This window comes from Heterodontus francisci, chromosome 29 (genome assembly GCF_036365525.1).
Source record: "Heterodontus francisci isolate sHetFra1 chromosome 29, sHetFra1.hap1, whole genome shotgun sequence".
NCBI classification, from domain to species: Eukaryota; Metazoa; Chordata; class Chondrichthyes; order Heterodontiformes; family Heterodontidae; genus Heterodontus; species Heterodontus francisci.
The window spans coordinates 8548371-8569455 of record NC_090399.1 but is presented as its reverse complement, the minus strand read 5'-3'; the positions used below and the strand labels follow the sequence as shown (position 1 = coordinate 8569455).

At 45.5% G+C, this 21085-nt stretch overlaps 1 protein-coding gene across 1 annotated transcript in view; it reads left to right on the top strand.

Annotated features, from left to right (window-relative positions):
- Positions 1-21085, top strand: part of LOC137346104 (butyrophilin subfamily 1 member A1-like) — a 47702-nt gene that overhangs the window by 10742 nt on the left and 15875 nt on the right. The window contains exons 4-6 of the mRNA XM_068009401.1: positions 10324-10608; positions 11633-11752; positions 16159-16185. Coding sequence (XP_067865502.1) covers positions 10324-10608; positions 11633-11752; positions 16159-16185 — 432 coding nt within the window. The remainder of the gene's footprint in view (positions 1-10323; positions 10609-11632; positions 11753-16158; positions 16186-21085) is intronic.

Below are 21085 nucleotides of genomic sequence, written 5' to 3'. Positions count from 1 at the left end.
GGGGACAACGTATGTCAGCTCACCGAGGATTTGAACCTGGAACCTCTCACAAATTAATTTATTGAAAGTCCTTAAGCAAGAATCATATCCCTAAACCAATGAGGTATGATGCCATCACATTGTAAATATGTTTGACACTTTTCAGTATTTTTGATCAATTTTATTTTTCTTCACAGGATTTAGGAATTAATTAGTTTAGTATTTTAAAACAGTGCATTTGCACGGATTTAGAAAAAAGTACCATTATGCAACATGTACATCAAATTTGAGCCAGTTTGTGAAATTTTATCGGCGTACCATCTATTTCAAATGAATACAATGAGTGCCAAATGGTTCATCCCAGGCTATTAAACCAGGATGACCTCTCTTTATTTGGAGAACTGTAGGAGGCCTATATTTTAAACACGTACTCCAAGACATGAGGAAAGGTACTGAGTTTTATCAGGTGAATCACCAAGTAGGATAAAAAGGTCAGGGGGACAGCTGGGAATACAGTGGGGGGGAAAAGGACAAAGAGACATTTGGACAATCAGCTAGCCAGCACAATCTGGGGAAAAAAGTCTGGCTTAAAGTGGGAAAAATTGTTAATTTCAACTCCAGAGCCATTCAGAAGCAGATAATCAAAGTGACAGCACGTCAATGATTTCTCACTAGTCTCATCTCACTAAAGTCAATCAGTCCGCCTTTGGTAAGATTGGAGGAACACACTTGCAGAGGACACAATATCCAGTTCCAATTACAAGGGGTCTTATAGCTTTAATCCTGGGCAATGATGTTGTAAACTGGGCAGCAGAGGACCTATCTAAACAAAGGCACCTGGACTGCTTACAGGAGTGGCTAGCTAGCACTGCTGTACTTAAAAGTGTACCTATGGCTTGCAACAACGTTGTCTTCAGAGGAATTTGGAAATCTGTGGTCCAGTTCCTGGTTTGATTGCATTCCCTGTACATAGATGACAGTGATATGGTGGCATAGTGGTAATGTCACTGAACGAGTAATCCAGAGGCCCAGTCTAATGACCTTGGGACGCAACTTCAAATCCCACCACGGCAGCTGGTGGAATTGAAAACTAGTCTCAGTAATGGTGTCATGAAACTATCATCAATTGTCCTAAAAACCTATCTCGTTCACTAATGTCATTTAGGGAAGGAAATCTGCCATCCATACCTGGTCTGGCCTACATGTGATTCCAGACCTACAGCAATGTGGCTGACTCTTAACAGTCCTCCGAAATGGCGTAACAAGCCACTCAGTTGTCAAGGACAGTTAGGGATGGGAAACAAATGCTGGCCTTACCAGTGATGCCCACATCCCATGATAGAATTTTTAAAAAATGAAGAGGCACCTGAGAAGAGTAACCTGGATTACTGCGAGACTTGGGGCTGGATTTTTCGGACCCACCAGAGGTGGGAATGGAGGCCGGTGAGTGGTGAAAGAAGTGGCGCTGACTGGCATGCCAGTTTCCCATCGCAATTGCCGCTGCCAAGTTTTATCAAGGCAGAGGACCAGCTCCCAGGATCTGCCTGATCTGCTAATGAATCCAGGTAATGTTGTTGAAGAGATTATTGAGGGACATACTGAGATTTTGGTGGGAGTGTATGGACTGCACGCTGAGTCAGGGAGAGCAGGTGCATGGAGGCAGAAACACAGCAAGGACACAATCATGGCTGCCCCAACAAATTAGTTGGGAGCATAAAAGGGTCAAATGGCTCATAGAGTGACTCAGCCATTGGCATAAAGGTGTCATCGGGTCTGTGCAGGTTGTGGGCAGAGTGTTTTGCATGCGCGTGTGCAGTGTCGGAGGTCATTGCCCTCCTGGAATCGTAGGGGCATAAGGACAGAGCAACGCTTCCAGACACAATTGGGGGACCACCCGAGTGCAAGGCAGTCAGTAGCTGACAATTGGAGCTCGATTTTCAGATTTCGGGTCCAATGGCGATGAGGAACAACATCCTCTGCTGGAAGGGCACAGGAACATAGGAACAGGAGGAGGCCATTCAGCCTAAAGGCTGGCTCGGGTCTGCAAATGAAACTCGACCCGAGCCCAACAGAACCACACCTGACCCTGAGCCTGAACCGGCCCGAGTCCTTTCATTTTTTCCCGCGCCCAACCCGACCCAACCATCAGTTAATCTACCTTCCGTTTTCGCTTTGTTGCTTATCTGCACAAGCTTAAAATAACTGTAACAAAACCACCTTTCAAGTCCAAAAGTATATTAACATTGAAGCCACTTACTGGAGGTGGTGATAGAGCATGTCCGACCCAAGACTGAATGCCGGACCTGGAAGTGCAACCCGACCCAACCCGAACCTGACACATGTCGTTGCGTCCTGTCGGGTTCGGGTCAGGTAGCAGGCCTTTAATTCAGCCCAATCAGCTTCCATGGCCCTCTGGCGTAGAGAATTCCAAACATTCACAACCCTCTGAGTAAAGAAATTTCTCCTCATCTCTGTCCTCAGTGGCTTCCCCCTTATTTTGAAATTGTGTCCCCTGCTTCTAGACTTCCCAACCAGGGGAAACATCTTAGCTGCATCTACGCTGTAGATTAAGTATTTTGTAAGTTTCAATGAGATCACCTCTCATTCTTTGAAACTCCAGAGAATACAGGCCCAGTTTCTTCAATCTCATAGGACAGTCCCGTCATCCCGGGAATAAGTCTGGTGAACCTTCATTGCACTCCCTCTATGGCAATAATATCCTTCCTAAGGTAAGGGGACCAAAACTGCACACAGTACTCCAGGTGCGCTCTAACCAAAGTTCTATACAATTGAAGCAAGACTTCACTACTCCTGTACTCAAATCCTCTTGTGATAAAGGCTAACATACTATTAGCCTTCTTAATTGCTTGCTGGTCCGCTAATGAGTCCAGGTAAGGTTGTTGAAGAGCAGACTCAGGCATCAGTGGGCAGAGGAGAGGGACAAGGGGCAGGAAGGACATGGAGGCCATATCCTCAACATAGGCTGTACTGCCGAAGATGTGCTACCGAGACATGTCGGAGAACCAGTGCCACAGGACACCGCACCCATCAAAGCAGATGGTCTCTGAGATTTGTGCCCTCATTGTGGAAGACCTCCCACCTCACAGCACTGCTTGCTGTGCCCTGCCAGTAGCCATCAAAGTCAATGTGCCATTGAACATCTTCATCTCTGGCTCCTTCCAAGGATGAGCAGTGGACCATGGAGGCATCTCATAAGCAGCTGCACAACATTGCATCCCACAGGTCACTAACGCCCTATTGGTAAAAGCTGGGCAGTACTGGACAGTGTCGGGACAGATGGGACCTGGCAGGGATTCACCTCCATTGCTGGATTTACCCAGGTGCAGGGCATCATTGATTTCATCTCCGTGGCCATCAATGCATTGACTGACTGTCCAGTGAGATTCAACAGGAAAGGCTTCCATTCCCTCAATGCTTAACTGGTCTGCAATCACAAGGAGAGTTTCCTGCATGTGTGTGCTCGCTTTCCTGACATCTTTTTAAAAATTATTTCATGGGATGTGGGCATCACTGGCCAGGCCAGCATTTATTGCCTATCCCTAATTGCCCGCGAAAAGGTGATGGTGAACTGCCTTCTTGAACTGCTACAGTCCATGTGGGCTAGGTACACCCACAGTGCTGTTGGGAAGGAAGTTCCAGGATTTTGACCCAGCGACTGTGAAGGAACAATGATATAGTTCCAAGTCAGGATGGTGTGTGGCTTGGAGGGGAACTTGAAGTGGTGGTGTTCCCTTGCATCTGCTGCCCTTGTCCTTCGAGGTGGTAGAGGCCGTGGGTTTGGAAGGTGCTGTCGAAGGAACCTTGGTGAGTTGCTGCAGTGCATCTTATAGATGGTACACACTGCTGCCACAGTGCATCTGTGGTGGAGGGAGTGAATGGCACCCCATCCACAAACAATCAAGTGGATTGCTTTGTTCTGCATGGTGTTGAGCTTCTTGAGTGTTGTTGGAGCTGCACCCATCCAGGCAAGTGGAGAGTATTCCATCACACTCCTGACTTGTGCCCTGTAGATGGTGGGACAGGCTTTGGGGAGTCAGGAGGTGAGTTACTCACCACAGAATTCCCAGCCTCTGACCTGCTTTTGTAGACACAGTATTTTTGTGGCTGGTCCAGTTCAGTTTTTGGTCAATGATGTTGATAGTGGGGGTTTCAGAGATGGTAATGGCATTGAATGTCAAGGGGAAATGGCTGGATTCTCTCTTTTTGGAGATGGTCATTGCCTGGCACTTGTGTGGCGCAAATGTTACTTGCCACTTATCAGACCCAAGCTTGAATATTGTCCAGGTCTTGCTGCATATGTACATGGACTGCTTCACTATCTGAGGAGTTGCGAATGGTGCTGAACATTGTGCAATCATCAGCGAACATCCCCACTTCTGACCTTATGATGGAGGGAAGATCATTGATGAATCAGCTGAAGATGTTTGCGTCTAGGACACTACCCTGAGGAACTCCTGCAGTGATGTCCTGGGACTGAGATTATTGACTTCCAACAACCACAACCATCTTCCTTTTCGTTAGGTATGACTCCAACCAACAGAAGGTTTCCCCCCGATTCTCATTGACTCCAGTTTTGCTAGGGCTCCTTGATGCCATACAAGGCCAAATGCTGCCTTGATGTCAAGGGCAGTCACTCTCACCTCACCTCTGGAATTCAGCTCTTGAAGTCCAGGCTACTGCAGCTCTTCATTCACCCCCACACTACGTAGATAAATTCAAGGGCACAAGAGTGATCCCTTGAAATGTCTGCTCACGCTTTACGCGACCCCAAGACGGAGCCACAAAGACACTACACCTGAAGCCAGCTGCTCACAAAGACCATCATTGAGCAGCTATCGGGCGTCTGAAGATGTGATTCTGGTGCTCTGGTGCCCTACAGTACACTCCTGCAAGGGTTTCATGCATCATAGTGGGTCTGCTGCACTTTCCAAAACATGGCTTTCCAGAGAGGTGTGGACCTTGAACAGGGTGAGGCCCTGAAACAATGCAGCTCATTGGAGGAAGAGGAGGAGCAGGAGGTGGAACAGGAGGAGGAAGGAGATGCTGAACACAGGGGTGCCCTGGCTACACAATGAGGTGCCATGTCCAGCGAAGGACCCCGGATTCTTATCAGGATACCATCAACATTAGGGATCATCTGATCCAGGCACGTTTTAGCTGAGCCCTTCTAACCCAGGAGGACAGTATGGTCTGGAACTCTCTTTCAGCTGCCGGTGAGAGCTCTTCCATTGAAGACACAGCCTGAAAAAGATCCACTCTTGCACTAATGAAGGATGTACATCTGTCCAGAGGTTTCATTGTGCCCTTTCAAAGACATTGCTTTCCTCCATGACTTTATCCCTCTGTTCTTATTCCACCATTAAAAAATGGAAGCTCTCACATCTGGCGTTGTGTCAATGCTTACATTGCGTTTGAACAAAAGGAAAAGTGCGCAGTTACACACCGCATTGATCCACACAGTGCTTCTACCCGATGTGGTAACCTCTGCCCTCGGCCACTCCTGCCTGGTGCCCCCCTTGTGGCCGCCTAGAGGACGCCTGATCACTTGTTTCTACTCAAGACTGAGATGCAGGTAGCAGTTGTCCATGTCATGGAGGTGCTGGTGGGGGACGGGGGCAGTGGGGGGCCCTCCAGAGGCTGCTGCACAGGAGTCAGTGCAAGGGCAGCTTCTGTCACTGGACTCTGCTGCACAGATTGTCCTTCAGTCAGAGAGGGCAAGGAGGCCATTGAAGGGTGATACCCTCATCCTCCTCGGTGGTTTTCACTCCAGATGGTTTGGTGGGGAGCACCAGCTGGCATTTCCTCCAAACATCCCTGTGCCAGCAGCATCACTGACTGGTCCAGACTACATAGCAGGCATGCATTCTGTGACCATCAGTGTGCAGTTCCTGCTTGTACTCAAAGTGCTGCCACATATGGCTGTCCATGAGGTTGGCCACTCTCTCAATGAAGGAGCTCATGTACTTAAAGGCCTGAGCCATGGTGGTGCACATGAACTGATGGATTCCTCCATTCTCAGCCCATGACCCCACACTGCCTCAGGGAACTCCGACATGTGGGAACACACCCATTGTTGCTGCTGATCTTCGAGCCTCTTGTGACTCCTGAAGCCCTGCATCTACACCTTCTGAGCATGGCTGTATCTGTCCTCCATCCTCCGAGGGCGACTGCCCACAGCTGCCTCTGCCTCTGTCACCTCCTCCTGCTCACTCGTAACATGCTGCTAACCCAGTGCCATCCTATCTATGTGCACACGAGGACCCGCCAAGGTGATTGTATCTGAGCTGGTGGAGGGTGCAGTTGTAACAGTGCTTGTTCTGAGGTGCCTTCTGGCAGCGCTTGGCCTGGTGTCTTTACACCTCAACGTCTGAACTTGTGGGAGACACAAGGAGAGATCATGAGAACTAGCTGTGGACAGCAGAATCCTCTACAGTGCTGGGGCTTCCCAATGCAGCTGAGTCTTTGGCATGCTGAAGTGCATTGCACCCCTTTCATCTACACATTGCTGTCTCTGTTCAGCCTCTCCCACCAGGGATGTCCATCTTGCCTTCCATAACTCACTGGTGGTCAGATAACCTGGTGATCTCCATGGCGCCCCCCCCCCTCCAATCTGTGCCCTTTCACAGGCATTATGTGCCTGTTTCCCCTACAAGGACAACAGAAAGAGAAAGAAGGTACTGCTAGTCTCTATAGCCTATGCCAGAGGCTGATTGAGTGAGGGTAGCTGAATGTATTATGGTTCTGAGCCTTGCTAAGGGGTCAGTAGGTACCCTAGATACACATACTCCCACTTTCAGGAGCAGTATGCACCCTCAGGCTCCTCAGCTGGTGTATCTGCTGGAGGCTGAATACCCAGACGCCTGCCCTGAGGGTCTAGTGTTGCACATTGAACCTTTTCCTGCACCACATTGTGTCTGTTTACAGTCTCTGCCAACTCGATCCAGGCCTGCTTGTTTTGGGAGGGTGGCTTTCTCCTGCCACCCATTGGAAAGAGGATCTCCCTCCTCTCCCTCACTGTCTTGAGGCGGACCGGAAAGAGGACCTCCCTCCTCTCTCTCACTGTCTTGAGGAGGACCTCCAGGTCGGCATCAGAAAAGTGAGGGGCAGCCCTGCCCCAAGTTCCAGACTCTGCCTTTCCTGCTCCACCAGTAAGTCAGAAATTGATGCACTAAAACGGCAGCCATAATACCGTGTTCTGTTTAAATCAGGCCTGCAATCTTTCATTTCAGATCCATCTCCATTTCAACCCTTATGGCCACTAATTGGCCGCCAAACCCACCGTCCAGCCAACTAACAGGCCACCCTCATAAATCGGGTGGAATTGGGACATAGAAATAGTCTTGATGTCCATTTCCTATCCTCTGAGGGAAAATCAGCCCTTGGAGAGATTCAGAACTAAATTAGTGGGAACAGAGATTGAATAATTTGTGGCTTTTCCCCAAAGAATGACGGACATGAAAACAGGCAATGAAGGCAGATTAACAACTTGTAAAAGCACTGGATGAATATCTGGCTTGAAGGATAAATAGGGATGAAAGTGATAAAATTCTGCATAGAATGTGCTTCTGAATAATGGAGATGTAAGATGAGATGTATATTCTGGATTTCTACCTGTTTACCTGAGGGACAGGAAGATGCAGAACCAGTCAAACCTGAAGTCATGTGGCCATTCCTCATCCCAAAACAAAAAGACTAAATGCCAAATCCAACAGTGGCTGGGAGAGAGAAACAAATTGGAAAAGAACGACCTTGTGTTTCTATAGCACCATTCACAACCTCAGGATATCCCAAAGCACTTTACAGTCAATGAAGTAGTTTGGAAGTGTAATTACTGATGTAATGTGGAAGCCAATATACGCACAGCAAGCTCCCACAAACAGCAGTCTGATAATGGCCAGTTCATCTGTTTTTGTGATGTTGATTGAGGGATAAATATTGACCAGGACACCGGGAATGCCTCCCCTTTCTTGCAAATATTGCCGTGGAAACTTTTACATTCACATTAGACTGTAAACCGGGCCTTGGTTTAGCACCTCATCTGAAAGTCAGCACCTTCAGCATAGATCATGTGTAGAAGTCTCTGGAGTGGGACTTAAAGCCACTGAGAGGCAAGAATACAACCAACTGAGCCACAGCTGACACGGCTCTGTAAGGGAATGGAGGCCAGGCCAGAAAGGGGAAGATTAATAGAGGTGACTAAAACCATGTTGAAAAAGGCGGAGTGAGAGGAAAGGAAGCAGAGAACTTTAGGGAGAAAATTTTAGGCAGTACCACAAATGTTTGGGCAGATGCACAGAAAACTGAAGGGAGCAGAAGAAAATACAAGGCAGGAAGATGCTGCGGAGGGAGGTGAGGAAGATGCTGCGGAGGGAGGTGAGGAAGATGCCGCGGAGGGAGGTGAGGAAGATGCCGCGGAGGGAGGCGAGGAAGATGCCACGGAGGGAGGCGAGGAAGATGCCGCGGAGGGAGGCGAGGAAGATGCCGCGGAGGGAGGCGAGGAAGATGCCGCGGAGGGAGGCGAGGAAGATGCCGCGGAGGGAGGCGAGGAAGATGCCGCGGAGGGAGGCGAGGAAGATGCCGCGGAGGGAGGCGAGGAAGATGCCGCGGAGGGAGGCGAGGAAGATGCCGCGGAGGGAGGCGAGAAAGATGCCGCGGAGGGAGGCGAGGAAGATGCCGCGGAGGGAGGCGAGGAAGATGCCGCGGAGGGAGGCGAGGAAGATGCCGCGGAGGGAGGTGAGGAAAGGCCATGGGGGGATTTGAAAGCAATGAGAAGCATCTCAATTTAATAGATGTCGGATTGGGAGCCAGTATAAGTCATTGAGGGCAAGTGAATGATTGGTAAGTGCAGTTTAGTGCAGGATGGGATTGGGACAACACAGTTTTGGGCCAGTTTGAGGTTGATGCAGAATTGTGGAGGAGATTGAGGAGAATGTCAAGAGAAATCCAGAAGTAAGGGTTTGATATACGAAAAGGAAGAGGTGGGGATAGAAGTAATTATGTTATCGAGGTTGAAATGACTATTCTTTAATTTAATCGAAATGTCCCAAACAAGAACCACCCGCCCCCTCCCCCCGCCTCCACAGGAGTTGTAAAGATTGTATCATTATTTATCAACAGTGGGGCACTAACCTTTTTTTAAAAATCCCAATTCCTGGGCTGTCAAATTTAGTGAAAAGGTGAATGTGCCAATAAAGCAATGAACACTACGTTATACTTAACAATACATTGTAGTGAACACTACATTATATTATACTTAACAATACATTGTAGTGAACACTATAATGTAGCGTTCACTATAATGTATTGTAGTGAACACTACCTTGTAGTGAACACTACATTACATTATAGTGAACACTGCATTATAGTAAACTCTACATTTTAGTGAACACTACATTATATTATACTGAACGCTACATTATAGTGAACACTACATTATATTATACTTAACACTACATTGTAGTGAGCACTATAATGTAGAGTTCACAATAGTGTATGGTAGTGAACACTACCTTGTAGTGAACACTACATTACATTATAGTGAACACTGCATTATAGTGAACTCTACATTTTAGTGAACACTACATTATAGGGAGTCAGTTGCCAGCATTCGCCAGAGCTGGCGGGCAGCCATAAAGACAGGGCTAAATTGTGGCGAGTCGAAGAGACTTAGTAGTTGGCAGGAAAAAAGACAGAGGCGCAAGGGGAGAGCCAACTGTGCAACAGCCCCAACAAACAAATTTCTCTGCAGCACCTGTGGAAGAGCCTGTCACTCCAGAATTGGCCTTTATAGCCACTCCAGGCGCTGCTTCACAAACCACTGACCACCTCCAGGCGCGTATCCATTGTCTCTCGAGATAAGGAGGCCCAAAAGAAAGAACATTATATTATACTGAACACTACATTATAGTGAACACTACATTATATTATACTGAACACTACATTATAGTGAAGTCTACATTATACTGAACTCCAAATTGTAGTGAACACTGCATTATAGTGAACTCTACATTACACTGAACTCTACATTACACTGAACTTTACATTATAGTGAACGCCGCATTATAGTGAACGCTAGATTATACTGAACTCTGTATTGTAGTGAACTCTGTATTATACTTAACACTACATTATAGTGAACTCTACATTATACGGACCACTACATTATAATCTAGTCTAACCTTTTGTTAGAGGAGCTTTGATTGCTTTAATATTAACACTTAATGGTCTACAATTATGGTGCATTGTCACAGTAAACATGAGGAGAATAATTTCCATTGATCATGTAAACTTAATATCGTACTGATAGTTAAATTCCACTTACAGGTACTGGTCAGCAGCCTTGGATTCAGCTGGAGGGAATCAGTAGACAAGGAGTTCGTCTTGTGTGTAAATCGGATGGGTGGTATCCTGAGCCAGATGTACAGTGGCTGGATGGGAATGGAAAAGTTGTGACAGCACAACCTGTAACAACACATCAGAAAGACTCCAGCGGCCTGTTTACTGTTTTATCTCAAATTGATGTAACAAGTAATTCTGCGAACAGATTCTCCTGTCTAATGCAGAACAGTTTATTGAACAAAGATGAAGAGGCCCATCTCCAGATATCAGGTATGTGAACCAAGCTTTCATTATTTTATAACTACTGCACTGACTGTCACTGGATATTAATTCTGCTCTGGTATGTCTTCCTGATGTTATTTGCCAAACGTGGGCCCATACAGCCAGCTCATCAACTATTGAGGTACCACAGCCAAGCTCAATCCTGTCCTCTTCTGATATTCAGATACATAATCCAACAGAGGTCACAATCTACCAGAAGCATTGTCTAATGTATTTCTCCTCCTCGGGCCAATTGTATTGTCTCTCCTACTGTTCCCCTGACTGTGACTTCCTCACTCAGCAGAGACAAGAAATGCAACCTAGGATCAGATGATCATATGGGTTGCTGACATACTAATTTTACCAGTTAGGCTATAAGCAGCTGCAAGCATCTTTAAATGCAGTAGTATGGCCTCCTTTATCCTCCCAAGTTCAGCAGCCATTGGAAAGCACAAGTTCCTCTCCTTCTGCACAATTTCTTTGACCTAGTTTGCCTTCCTTGTATTGCCCTATTGTAATTGTATTGGGACCAATGCCTGATATACCAATATCAATATATGATGGTCTCAAGTTTGAGTCTTGTCAGTTGGCAAGCAATATTTCCATTGAGGTTGTATTGTTTAAGTCCTTACATTTGATACCTTTCCCATAATGCTTGCAGGGATTATGTGACCACCCCCTCCCCCTTCCCCCACCACTGCGCATTGATCTGTGCTCCTTAATACACCAATTTTCCTTAAACCCTAAAGCAGATAGTGACCCAGTTTAAGTAAATGCCCTTATCTCAGGGTTTCTGATGGGGTTCTGGGTGCCTTGGGACAGCAGTTCGAAATCTGAAACCAAAACAGAAAATGCTGGAAATGCTCAGCAGGTCAGGCAGCATCTGTGGAGAGAGAAGCAGAGTTAATGTTTCAGGTCAATGACCTGAGAAATCTGGTCTGGGTCTGATAGCTCTAAAGACCCCAAAGAAATTTGGGTCCCCAAGGTCCATCTTTCCAATCAGACACTGATTCTGTTCTTTTTTACTTTACAGAAACATTCTTCCCGAAGGTTAACGCCTGGCTGGTAATTTTCTGGGTGTTTGTAGGCCTTCTGATTGCAGCTGTTGTTTTTGATATAATATTCCACAAAAGAAAACGTAAAAAGATTCGAGGTAAGAGCATACGTAACAGTTTAACATTATTCCAGTTAAAAGACTGTAAAGTAAGCAAAATCCTCAAGAGTAAAGTTGGATGTGGTCATGGAGACAAAACTGGTATTGCACTGGTCTGCTGTTAAACACTCTGCCTGACATTCAGTTCCATTGACTGATTCCTTCAATATTATTCAGTATCAGGCATATGATATAATGTGGCAAATACAATTACATCTGTTTTGTTTCCCCAACCATGTTCACTAACAGACCTTCACATCTCAACGTCAAATCATATAAATAAGAAGAATGCCAACTGTTGTTTTATATCACCTTGATATGCTGGATCTCAGAAATTGACAACAACAACTTGCATTTATATAGCACCTTTAATGTAATAAAATGTCCCGAGGCACTTCACAGGAAAGTTGTGAAACAAAATTTGACACTGAGCCACATAAGGAGATATGAGGACAGCTGACCAAAAGCTTGGCCAAGAGAAAGATTTTAAGGAGTCGTAAAGGAAGGGGAGAGCTGGACAGGTTTAGGGAGGTAATTCCAGAGCTTGGGGCCTCTGCAGCACAAGGCACGGCCTTCAATGGTGGATGTTCAAGAGGCCAGAATTGGAGGGGCACAGTTAACACAGAGGGTTGGAGGAGGTTGCAGAGATAGGAAATGGTGAGGTCATGGAGGGATTTGAAAATGAGGATGGGAAGTTTAAAGTCGAGGCTTTGCTTAACCAGGAGCCAGTGTAGCTCAGCATTGGGTGGTAGATGAATGGGAGTTGGGGCAAGTTAGGAGAGAGATAGCAGAGTTTTGGATAAGCTTAAATTTATGGCGGGTGGAAGATAGGAGGCTGGCCAGGCCAGCATTGGAATAATCAAGTTTAGAGATCGCAAAGGCATGAATGATTGTTTCAGTAGCAGAAGAGCTGAGGCAGGAGCGGAGACGGGCAGTGTTACGGAGGCTGAAGTGGAATGTCTTGCTGATATGTGGTCAGAAACTCATCTCGGACAGATACAACACCAAGGTTGTGAGTGGTCTGGTTCAGCCTCAGACAGTGACCATGGAGAGGGTTAGAGTCAGTGGCTAGGGAACAGAATTTGTGACTGGTCCAAAGATGGTCAATGACTTCGGTCTTCCCAATATTTAGTTGGAGGCAATTTCTGCTCATCTAGTAGGAGATGTCGGACAAGCAGCATGGCATCAGAGATGGTGGAGGAGTTGAGAGAGGCGATGGTGAGGTAGAGCTGCCATCAGTGTACATGTGGAACCTGACAATATCCTCGAATTGAGTTCGGCATGCGCCCACTTAAACCACTGCACTGATGAGAGTAGTTGAGTGGTACCTTTAAAAGGACAGGCCAAGTGAAACACAATTTCACCTTGGCAGTTAAACATCACAACTACAGCCCAGACTCCAGATTGCACATGAGCAATGCCACGGGAGATCAGCTAATAAATCTTAGTTACCAATTAGATTCAAAAAGGAAACTTCCCTGATTTGACATTTGGAGACACGTAACAGCTTTGAAGTTTGATCCACCAACTGCCTAATGGTCACTTTTCCTAATATCTCTACATGAGGCTCAGTATTAAATTTAATACTCCCGTGAAGCAGGTAGAATTATATATGGCACAAAAGGAGGCCATTCTGTCCATCAAGTCCATGCCAGGTCTCCACAGAGCAATCAAGCCAATCCCACTCCCACGCTCGATCCCTGCAGCCCTGCAAATTTATTTCCTTCAAGTGCCCATCCAGTTTGCTTTCGAAATCGTGAATTGTCTGCACTTCCACCACTTTCATGGGAAGAGAGTTCCAGGTCATTACTACATTCCTCTCATTTACCCTACATCTCTTACCCAAAATCTTCAAACTGTCTCCCTTAGTCTTTGTACCATCAGTTAATGGGAGCAATTCTTTTGTTCTAACTTATCGAAGCCTGTCATAATCTTGTACATCTCCATCAAATCTCCCCTCTATCTCCTTTGTTCCAAACTCCTTTGCAAGTTTGACTATTGTTACGACTGACCACTCAAGTCAAAGCCCCCAGTCAAAATATACGATTCTGATTGTGGTGGGAGAAACGCACCGTTGATTCAGCCCTGTCCCTCCACAGATTGCCTAACATATCATTTTTAAACTTTCCAAATTAAAGAAAGACCCAGCCAAATTTTACCATCTATTAATCCCCGAATGAGGCTAACCAAACCAGGTGTTTTTAGATCAACAAATTAACTGTTTAATTAGAAAAACTAAATTCCTAAACACTACTAAGATATAAACAACATTTAAAATCGAAAAATTTGTGTCCTTGCATATTTACGCTCCTGCCAAAGTGAAATCTTCCAATGTGGAACAGTCCAAGGTTGCTTGAAGTCCTCACAGCCGTCCGATGGGGCCAAAAGAGGTTCTTCAACAGTAGAACAGTACGTAGTCTAATTCAGCAGTTGAATTGGTGCTCTTCTTTTCCAGTGATGAATTTCGGCAATTACAGTTCAGCAGTTAAAGGAATTGGTTATTTTCTTTTAAGAAATTAATCTGGCTTGACATCAGAATTCTGAGAGTATAATAAATAGGATTGAAATAAACCAAAAGAGAGAGAGCTTTTCCTTCAGTATATGCTGGTAGACAGTCTGTGTATCTGTTAACTGTGCCTCAAAAGTCAGTTTTTCAAATAGTTTCAAATGTCAGTCGGCAACAATGTATCTCTCGATCCTCAGTCTCTGAGTGGCTGTACCCTACCGCAACAAGAATGCATTCTTTGACTCAATCCCTGAAGCTTGCTGCCTTAAAGCAGTACTGATCCTGTTACAGCCTTAAAGGCACACTGCATACGTCCTGGAAAAGAAAAAAACTACAGGATCATAACACTATTAAAGGTTATATATAAATGCAGGATGTTGTTTGATACAGGTCTCTCTGCCTCTATCTTATCAGATCCATGAATATATAAAGATAAAAACAGTATGTAATAGGTTTTAAAAAGTATTGAAAATGTTCATTGCTAGCCAATAAACTTGCTGAGAATTGAACTGTTTGCCGAGGCAACTGCAGGATGTTTCATGAATCACGAGTGGTGGATCTTTGAAAATTTGATTTGTACAGTGGTTCACAGGTTTTAATTGCTGTTCAGTCAGATTGAAAAGGACACTGTCTCATTATCACAATTTCACTCATTTCTATTCTTAATGAGCGAACCAATCCTACTGCTGTCCTTATCTGACATTCACACGTGCATTCCTATGAATGTTACGGCACAGTGGTCAGAAGACACACCCCATACTTCTCCTTACTTGTTGAAATCAGCTAGTTTAGTAAAGGCCAGACTCACTACAACACCATCCATTGATAAAGGGCCTTTAATGTAAAATAAACATGTCAAGGTGCTTCCTATTGGATCTATATGAGGGGACAGATACCGGACTATAGAACAGAAAGATTAGAAAGTGTGGCCAGAAACTTGGTCAAAACATTTCTGCTGTTAGGTAATGATAGTGTTTTACATTGTCAGGATATCAGGAAAACTAGCTGGTAAAATGTTAGCTTATACAGGTTGATCCCTTCAATACTAGCAGTAACTAACAGTGCCACACAGTAACAAAATCTAACATAGAGCTAATCTGGTGACACGAATATGCTTCCATTTGTTTAACATATTGTGATATTATCTGGCTGTGATGCCTTGTTCATTTCTCATTAAATCTAGATTCAACAGTTCAATATTGCTAATATACAGCCAAACTATTACCTCAACACTCTGCAAGTTTGATTTGAATTTTGCATTAGTGATGTCATGAATTGCAGAGACAGAGTGTTGTGCTGAGATACAACCCATTCCATCATCACTAGAACATTGGATGGAAAGTGAAATACATAAATTCTACAGAAGGTCATGGGTTCAAGGCTCACTCCAGAGAACTGAGCACATACTGAGAGAGTGCTGCACTGTCAAAGGTGCCGTTTTTGGCATGAAGCATTAAACCAAAGCCATGTCTGCCACATCTCACAGCCACTATTTGAAGAAGAGTAGGGGAATTCTCTCCGGTGTTGCGGCTGATATTTAACCCACAACCAACATCACTGAAAAACAGATTATTGTATTGCTGTTTGTGGGATCTTACTGTGCACAAATTGGCTGCTGTGTTCATTGGTTGTAAAGCACTTTGGGTCATCCTGGGGTTATGAAAGGTGCTTTATAAATGAAAATTCTTTTTTCAATCAAGATTTTAAACCTGAAGAGTGTTTGAACTTTAAAATGTAATGTATTTAGTAAGAGTTTCAGTCAGTTATCTTTCGGATTTGTTTCATATTTACGATAAGAAGTGTATTGTGTGCTGAATATGTACTCAGTATTCCTTCACAGGGTGTGACAGTAACTGCAGAGTCTCTCACATTAACACATCCCTCTATTCTTGACTTTCAGAACTAAAACTGTTTTGCATTTTGGAAGGTAAGGTATCTCCGAATCATTTCAGAGCCTGATCAGAAGACACTGTTTTAATTACTTAGAGAATATGGGGAATTTTGAGGATTAAATGCTGTAATTCCGTATGTTATCACAAGTACTGAAAAAAATTGGTAGAATTAAAGTGGGAAAAACACAGTGTCCTGATGGCATGAATCCTAGAATGTTAAGGGATGTCCCGATATGGTTGTGTCAGAGAACTGGAGGCAGTGGGCGGGGTGGGGGGAGGGGTTGGGGGTGTGGGTGTGCTAAGTGCTCAGTTTAAAATAAAAGAAAGAAAGGAATAAATCAGGTAACTATAGACCAGCTCGCTTAATACCCGTCGTGCACAAGCTTCCTGCTCCTTAATACAGCATAAAATTAATACTACAAAAGATTTGGATTAATTGAGGTTAGCTAACATGAACTTTCAAAAGACGAGTTATATCTGATGGATATACAAGCTGCAGGAGGAAATAATGACGTACACAAAGCTGCACAGGAGACTTGTTGATCACATTAAGGCACATGATATTAAAGTGAGTTGGCAGCATGGTTTAAAGGACTGGAAACAAGTTAACAGATGGGACCATTGTGTAATGATCAAAATTTGCAGATGACATAAAAATGGGAAGCATAGTTAACTGTAAAGAGGACTGTAGGTGACTTCAGGAGCACAAGGAGGGGTAGTTTTCCCTGCACCTGGGGTCATTGGCTTGCCTGGACCCAATGAATAGAGGAAAGTTGGGGAGGAAAGTTGGAAGTTGAGGAGTGTAAGCCCACAAGGGAACATGCCCTGATGTTAGTGAACAGAGATCATGCAATCTGTATTAGATTTCAGTACAGCTCTGATAGTGTAGACTGGTGAAGGGAGAACTCACTTCATTCCTAATTTGTAATGGTTCTTTTTTTTTAGAATTAGAGCATTACAGCGCAGTACAGGCCCTTCGGCCCTCGATGTTGCGCCGATCATCTGACCTACACTATTCCATTTTCATCCATATGTCTATCCAATGACCACTTAAATGCCCTTAAAGTTGGCGAGTCTACTACTGTTGCAGGCAGGGCGTTCCACGCCCCTACTACTCTCTGCGTAAAGAAACTACCTCTGACATCTGTCCTATATCTTTCACCCCTCAACTTAAAGCTATGTCCCCTCGTGTTTGCCATCATCATCCGAGGAAAAAGACTCTCACTATCCACCCTATCTAACCCTCTGATTATCTTGTATGTCTCCATTAAGTCACCTCTCCTCCTCCTTCTCTCTAACGAAAACAACCCCAAGTCCCTCAGCCTTTCCTCGTAAGACCTTCCTTCCATACCAGGCAACATCCTAGTAAATCTCCTCTGCACCCTTTCCAAAGCTTCCACATCCTTCCTATAATGCGGTGACCAGAACTGCACGCAATACTCAAGGTGCGGCCTCACCAGAGTTTTGTACAGCTGCATCATGACCTCGTGGCTCCGAAACTCGATCCCCCTACTAATAAAAGCTAACACACCATATGCCTTCTTAACAGCCCTATTAACCTGGGTAGCAACTTTCAGAGATTTATGTACCTGGACACCAAGATCTCTCTGCTCATCTACACTACCAAGAATCTTCCCATTAGCCCAGTACTCTGCATTGCTGTTACTCCTTCCAAAGTGAATCACCTCACACTTCTCCGCATTAAACTCCATTTGCCATTTCTCAGCCCAGCTCTGCAGCCTATCTATGCCCCTCTGTACCCTACAACACCCTTCGACACTATCCCCAACTCCACCGACCTTCGTGTCATCCGCAAATTTACTAACCCACCCTTCTACACCCTCATCCAGGTCATTTATAAAAATGACAAACAGCAGTGGCCCCAAAACAGAACCTTGCGGTACACCACTAGTAACTAAACTCCAGGATGAACATTTGCCATCAACCACCACCCTCTGTCTTCTTTCAGCTAGCCAATTTCTGATCCAAAGTTCTAAATCACCTTCAACCCCATACTTCTGTATTTTCTGCAATAGCCTACCGTGGGGAACCTTATCAAACGCCTTACTGAAATCCATATACACCACATCCACGGCTTTACCCTCATCCACCTGTTTGGTCACCTTCTCGAAAAACTCAATAAGGTTTGTGAGGCACGACCTACCTTTCACAAAACCGTGCTGACTATCGCAAATGAACTTATTCTTTTCAAGATGATTATAAATACTATCTCTTATAACCCTTTCCAACATTTTACCCACAACCGAAGTAAGGCTCACAGGTCTATAATTACCAGGGCTGTCTCTACTCCCCTTCTTGAACAAGGGGACAACATTTGCTATCCTCCAGTCCTCCGGCACTACTCCTGTCGACAATGACGACATAAAGATCAACAACAACGGCTCTGCAATCTCCTCCCTGGCTTCCCAGAGAATCCTGGGATAAATCCCATCTGGCCCAGGGGACTTATCTATTTTCACTCTTTCCAAAATTGCTAACACCTCCTCCTTGTGAATCTCAATCCCATCTAGCCGAGTAGGCTGTATCTCAGTAATCTCCTCGGCAACATTTTCTTTCTCTACTGTAAATACTGACGAAAAATATTCATTTAACGCTTCCCCTATCTCCTCTGATTCCGCACACAACTTCCCACTACTATCCTTGATTGGCCCTGTTCTAACTCTTATCATTCTTTTATTCCTGATATACCGATAGAAAGCCTTAGGGTTTTCTTTGATCCTATCCGCCAATGACTTCTCGTGTCCTCTCCTTGCTCTTCTTAGCCCTCCCTTTAGATCCTTCCTGGCTAGCTTGTAACTCTCAAGCGCCCTAACTGAGCCTTCACGTCTCATCCTAACATAAGCCGCCCTCTTCCTCTTGACAAGCGCTTCAACTTCTTGAGTAAACCACGGCTCCCTCGCTCGACAACTTCCTCCCTGCCTGACAGGTACATACTTATCAAGGACACGCATTAGCTGCTCCTTGAATAAGCTCCACATTTCGTTTGTGCCCATCCCCTGCAGTTTCCTTCCCCATCCTACACATCCTAAATCTTGCCTAATCGCGTCATAATTTCCTTTCCCCCAGCTATAATTCTTGCCCTGCGGTATATACCTGTCCCTGCCCATCGCTAAGGTAAACCTAACCGAATTGTGATCACTATCGCCAAAGTGCTCACCTACATCTAAATCGAACACCTGGCCGGGTTCATTACCCAGTACCAAATCCAATGTGGCATCGCCCCTGGTTGGCCTGTCCACATACTGTGTCAGAAAACCCTCCTGCACACACTGGACAAAAACAGACCCATCTAAAGTACTCGAACTATAGTATTTCCAGTCAATATTTGGAAAGTTAAAGTCCCCCATAACCACTACCCTGTTACTCTCGCTCCTGTCGAGAATTATCTTCGCTATCCTTTCCTCTACATCTCTGGAACTATTCGGAGGTCTATAGAAAACTCCCAACAGGGTGACCTCTCCTCTCCTGTTTCTAACCTCGGCCCATACTACCTCAGTGGACGAGTCCTCAAACGTCCTTTCTGCCACTGTAATACTTTCCTTGATTAACAATGCCACACCCCCCCTTCTTTTACCCTCTTCTCTGTTCTTACTGAAACATCTAAATCCCGGAACCTGCAACATCCATTCCTGCCCCTGCTCTACCCATGTCTCTGAAATGGCCACAACATCAGGATCCCAGGTACCAACCCATGCTGCAAGCTCACCCACCTTATTCCGGATGCTCCTGGCGTTGAAGTAGACACACTTTAAACCAAGTTCTTGCTTGCCAGTGCCCTCTTGCGTCCCTGTAACCTTATCCCCTACCTCACTACTCTCAACAGCCTGTACACTGGAACTACAGTTTAGGTTCCCATTCCCCTGCTGATTTAGTTTAAACCCCCCCGAAGAGCACTAACAAATCTCCCCCCCCAGGATATTGGTACCCCTCTGGTTCAGGTGAAGACCATCCTGTTTGTAGAGGTCCCACCTACCCCAGAAAGAGCCCCAATTATCCAGGAAACCAAAACCCTCCCTCCTACACCATCCCTGCAGCCACGTATTCAACTCCTCTCTCTCCCTATTCCTCTCTTCGCTAGCACGTGGCACGGGCAACAACCCAGAGATAACAACTCTGGTTGTTCTCGCTCTAAGCTTCCACCCTAGCTCCCTGAATTTCTGCCTTAAATCCCCATCTCTCTTCCTACCTATGTCGTTGGTGCCTATGTGGACCACGACTTGGGGGTGCTCCCCCTCCCCCTTAAGGATCCCAAAAACACGATCAGAGACATCACGTACCCTGGCACCTGGGAGGCAACACACCAACCGTGAGTCTCTCTTGTTCCCACAGAACCTCCTATCTGTTCCCCTAACTATGGAGTCCCCAATGACTAATGCTCTGCTCCTCTTCCCCTTTCCCTTCTGAGCAACAGGGACAGACTCTGTGCCAGAGACCTGCACCCCATTGCTTACCCCTGGTAAGTTGTCCCCCCCCAACAGTATCCAAAACGGTATACCTGTTGTTGAGGGAAACGGCCACAGGGGATCCCTGCACTGCCTGCTGGTTCCCTTTCCTTCCCCTGACGGTAACCCATCTACCTACTTCTTTTACCTGAGGTGTGACTGCCTCCCTATAACTCCTGTCAATAATCCCCTCCGCCTCCCGAATGATCCGAAGTTCATCCAGCTCCAGCTCCAGTTCCCTAACGCGGTCTGCGAGGAGCTGGAGTTGGGTGCACTTCCCGCAGATGCAGTCAGCAGGGACACTCTTGGCGACCCCTACCTCCCACATTCTGCAGGAGGAACATACAACTGCCTTTACCTCCATTCCCACTATTCTAGATTCCCAACAAATCTACTGAAAAACCAAACGAAAAAAAAAAGTCAAAACTTGTTCGCTTAGCAATCCGACGGACTGAACTTTTTAAATAAAAAG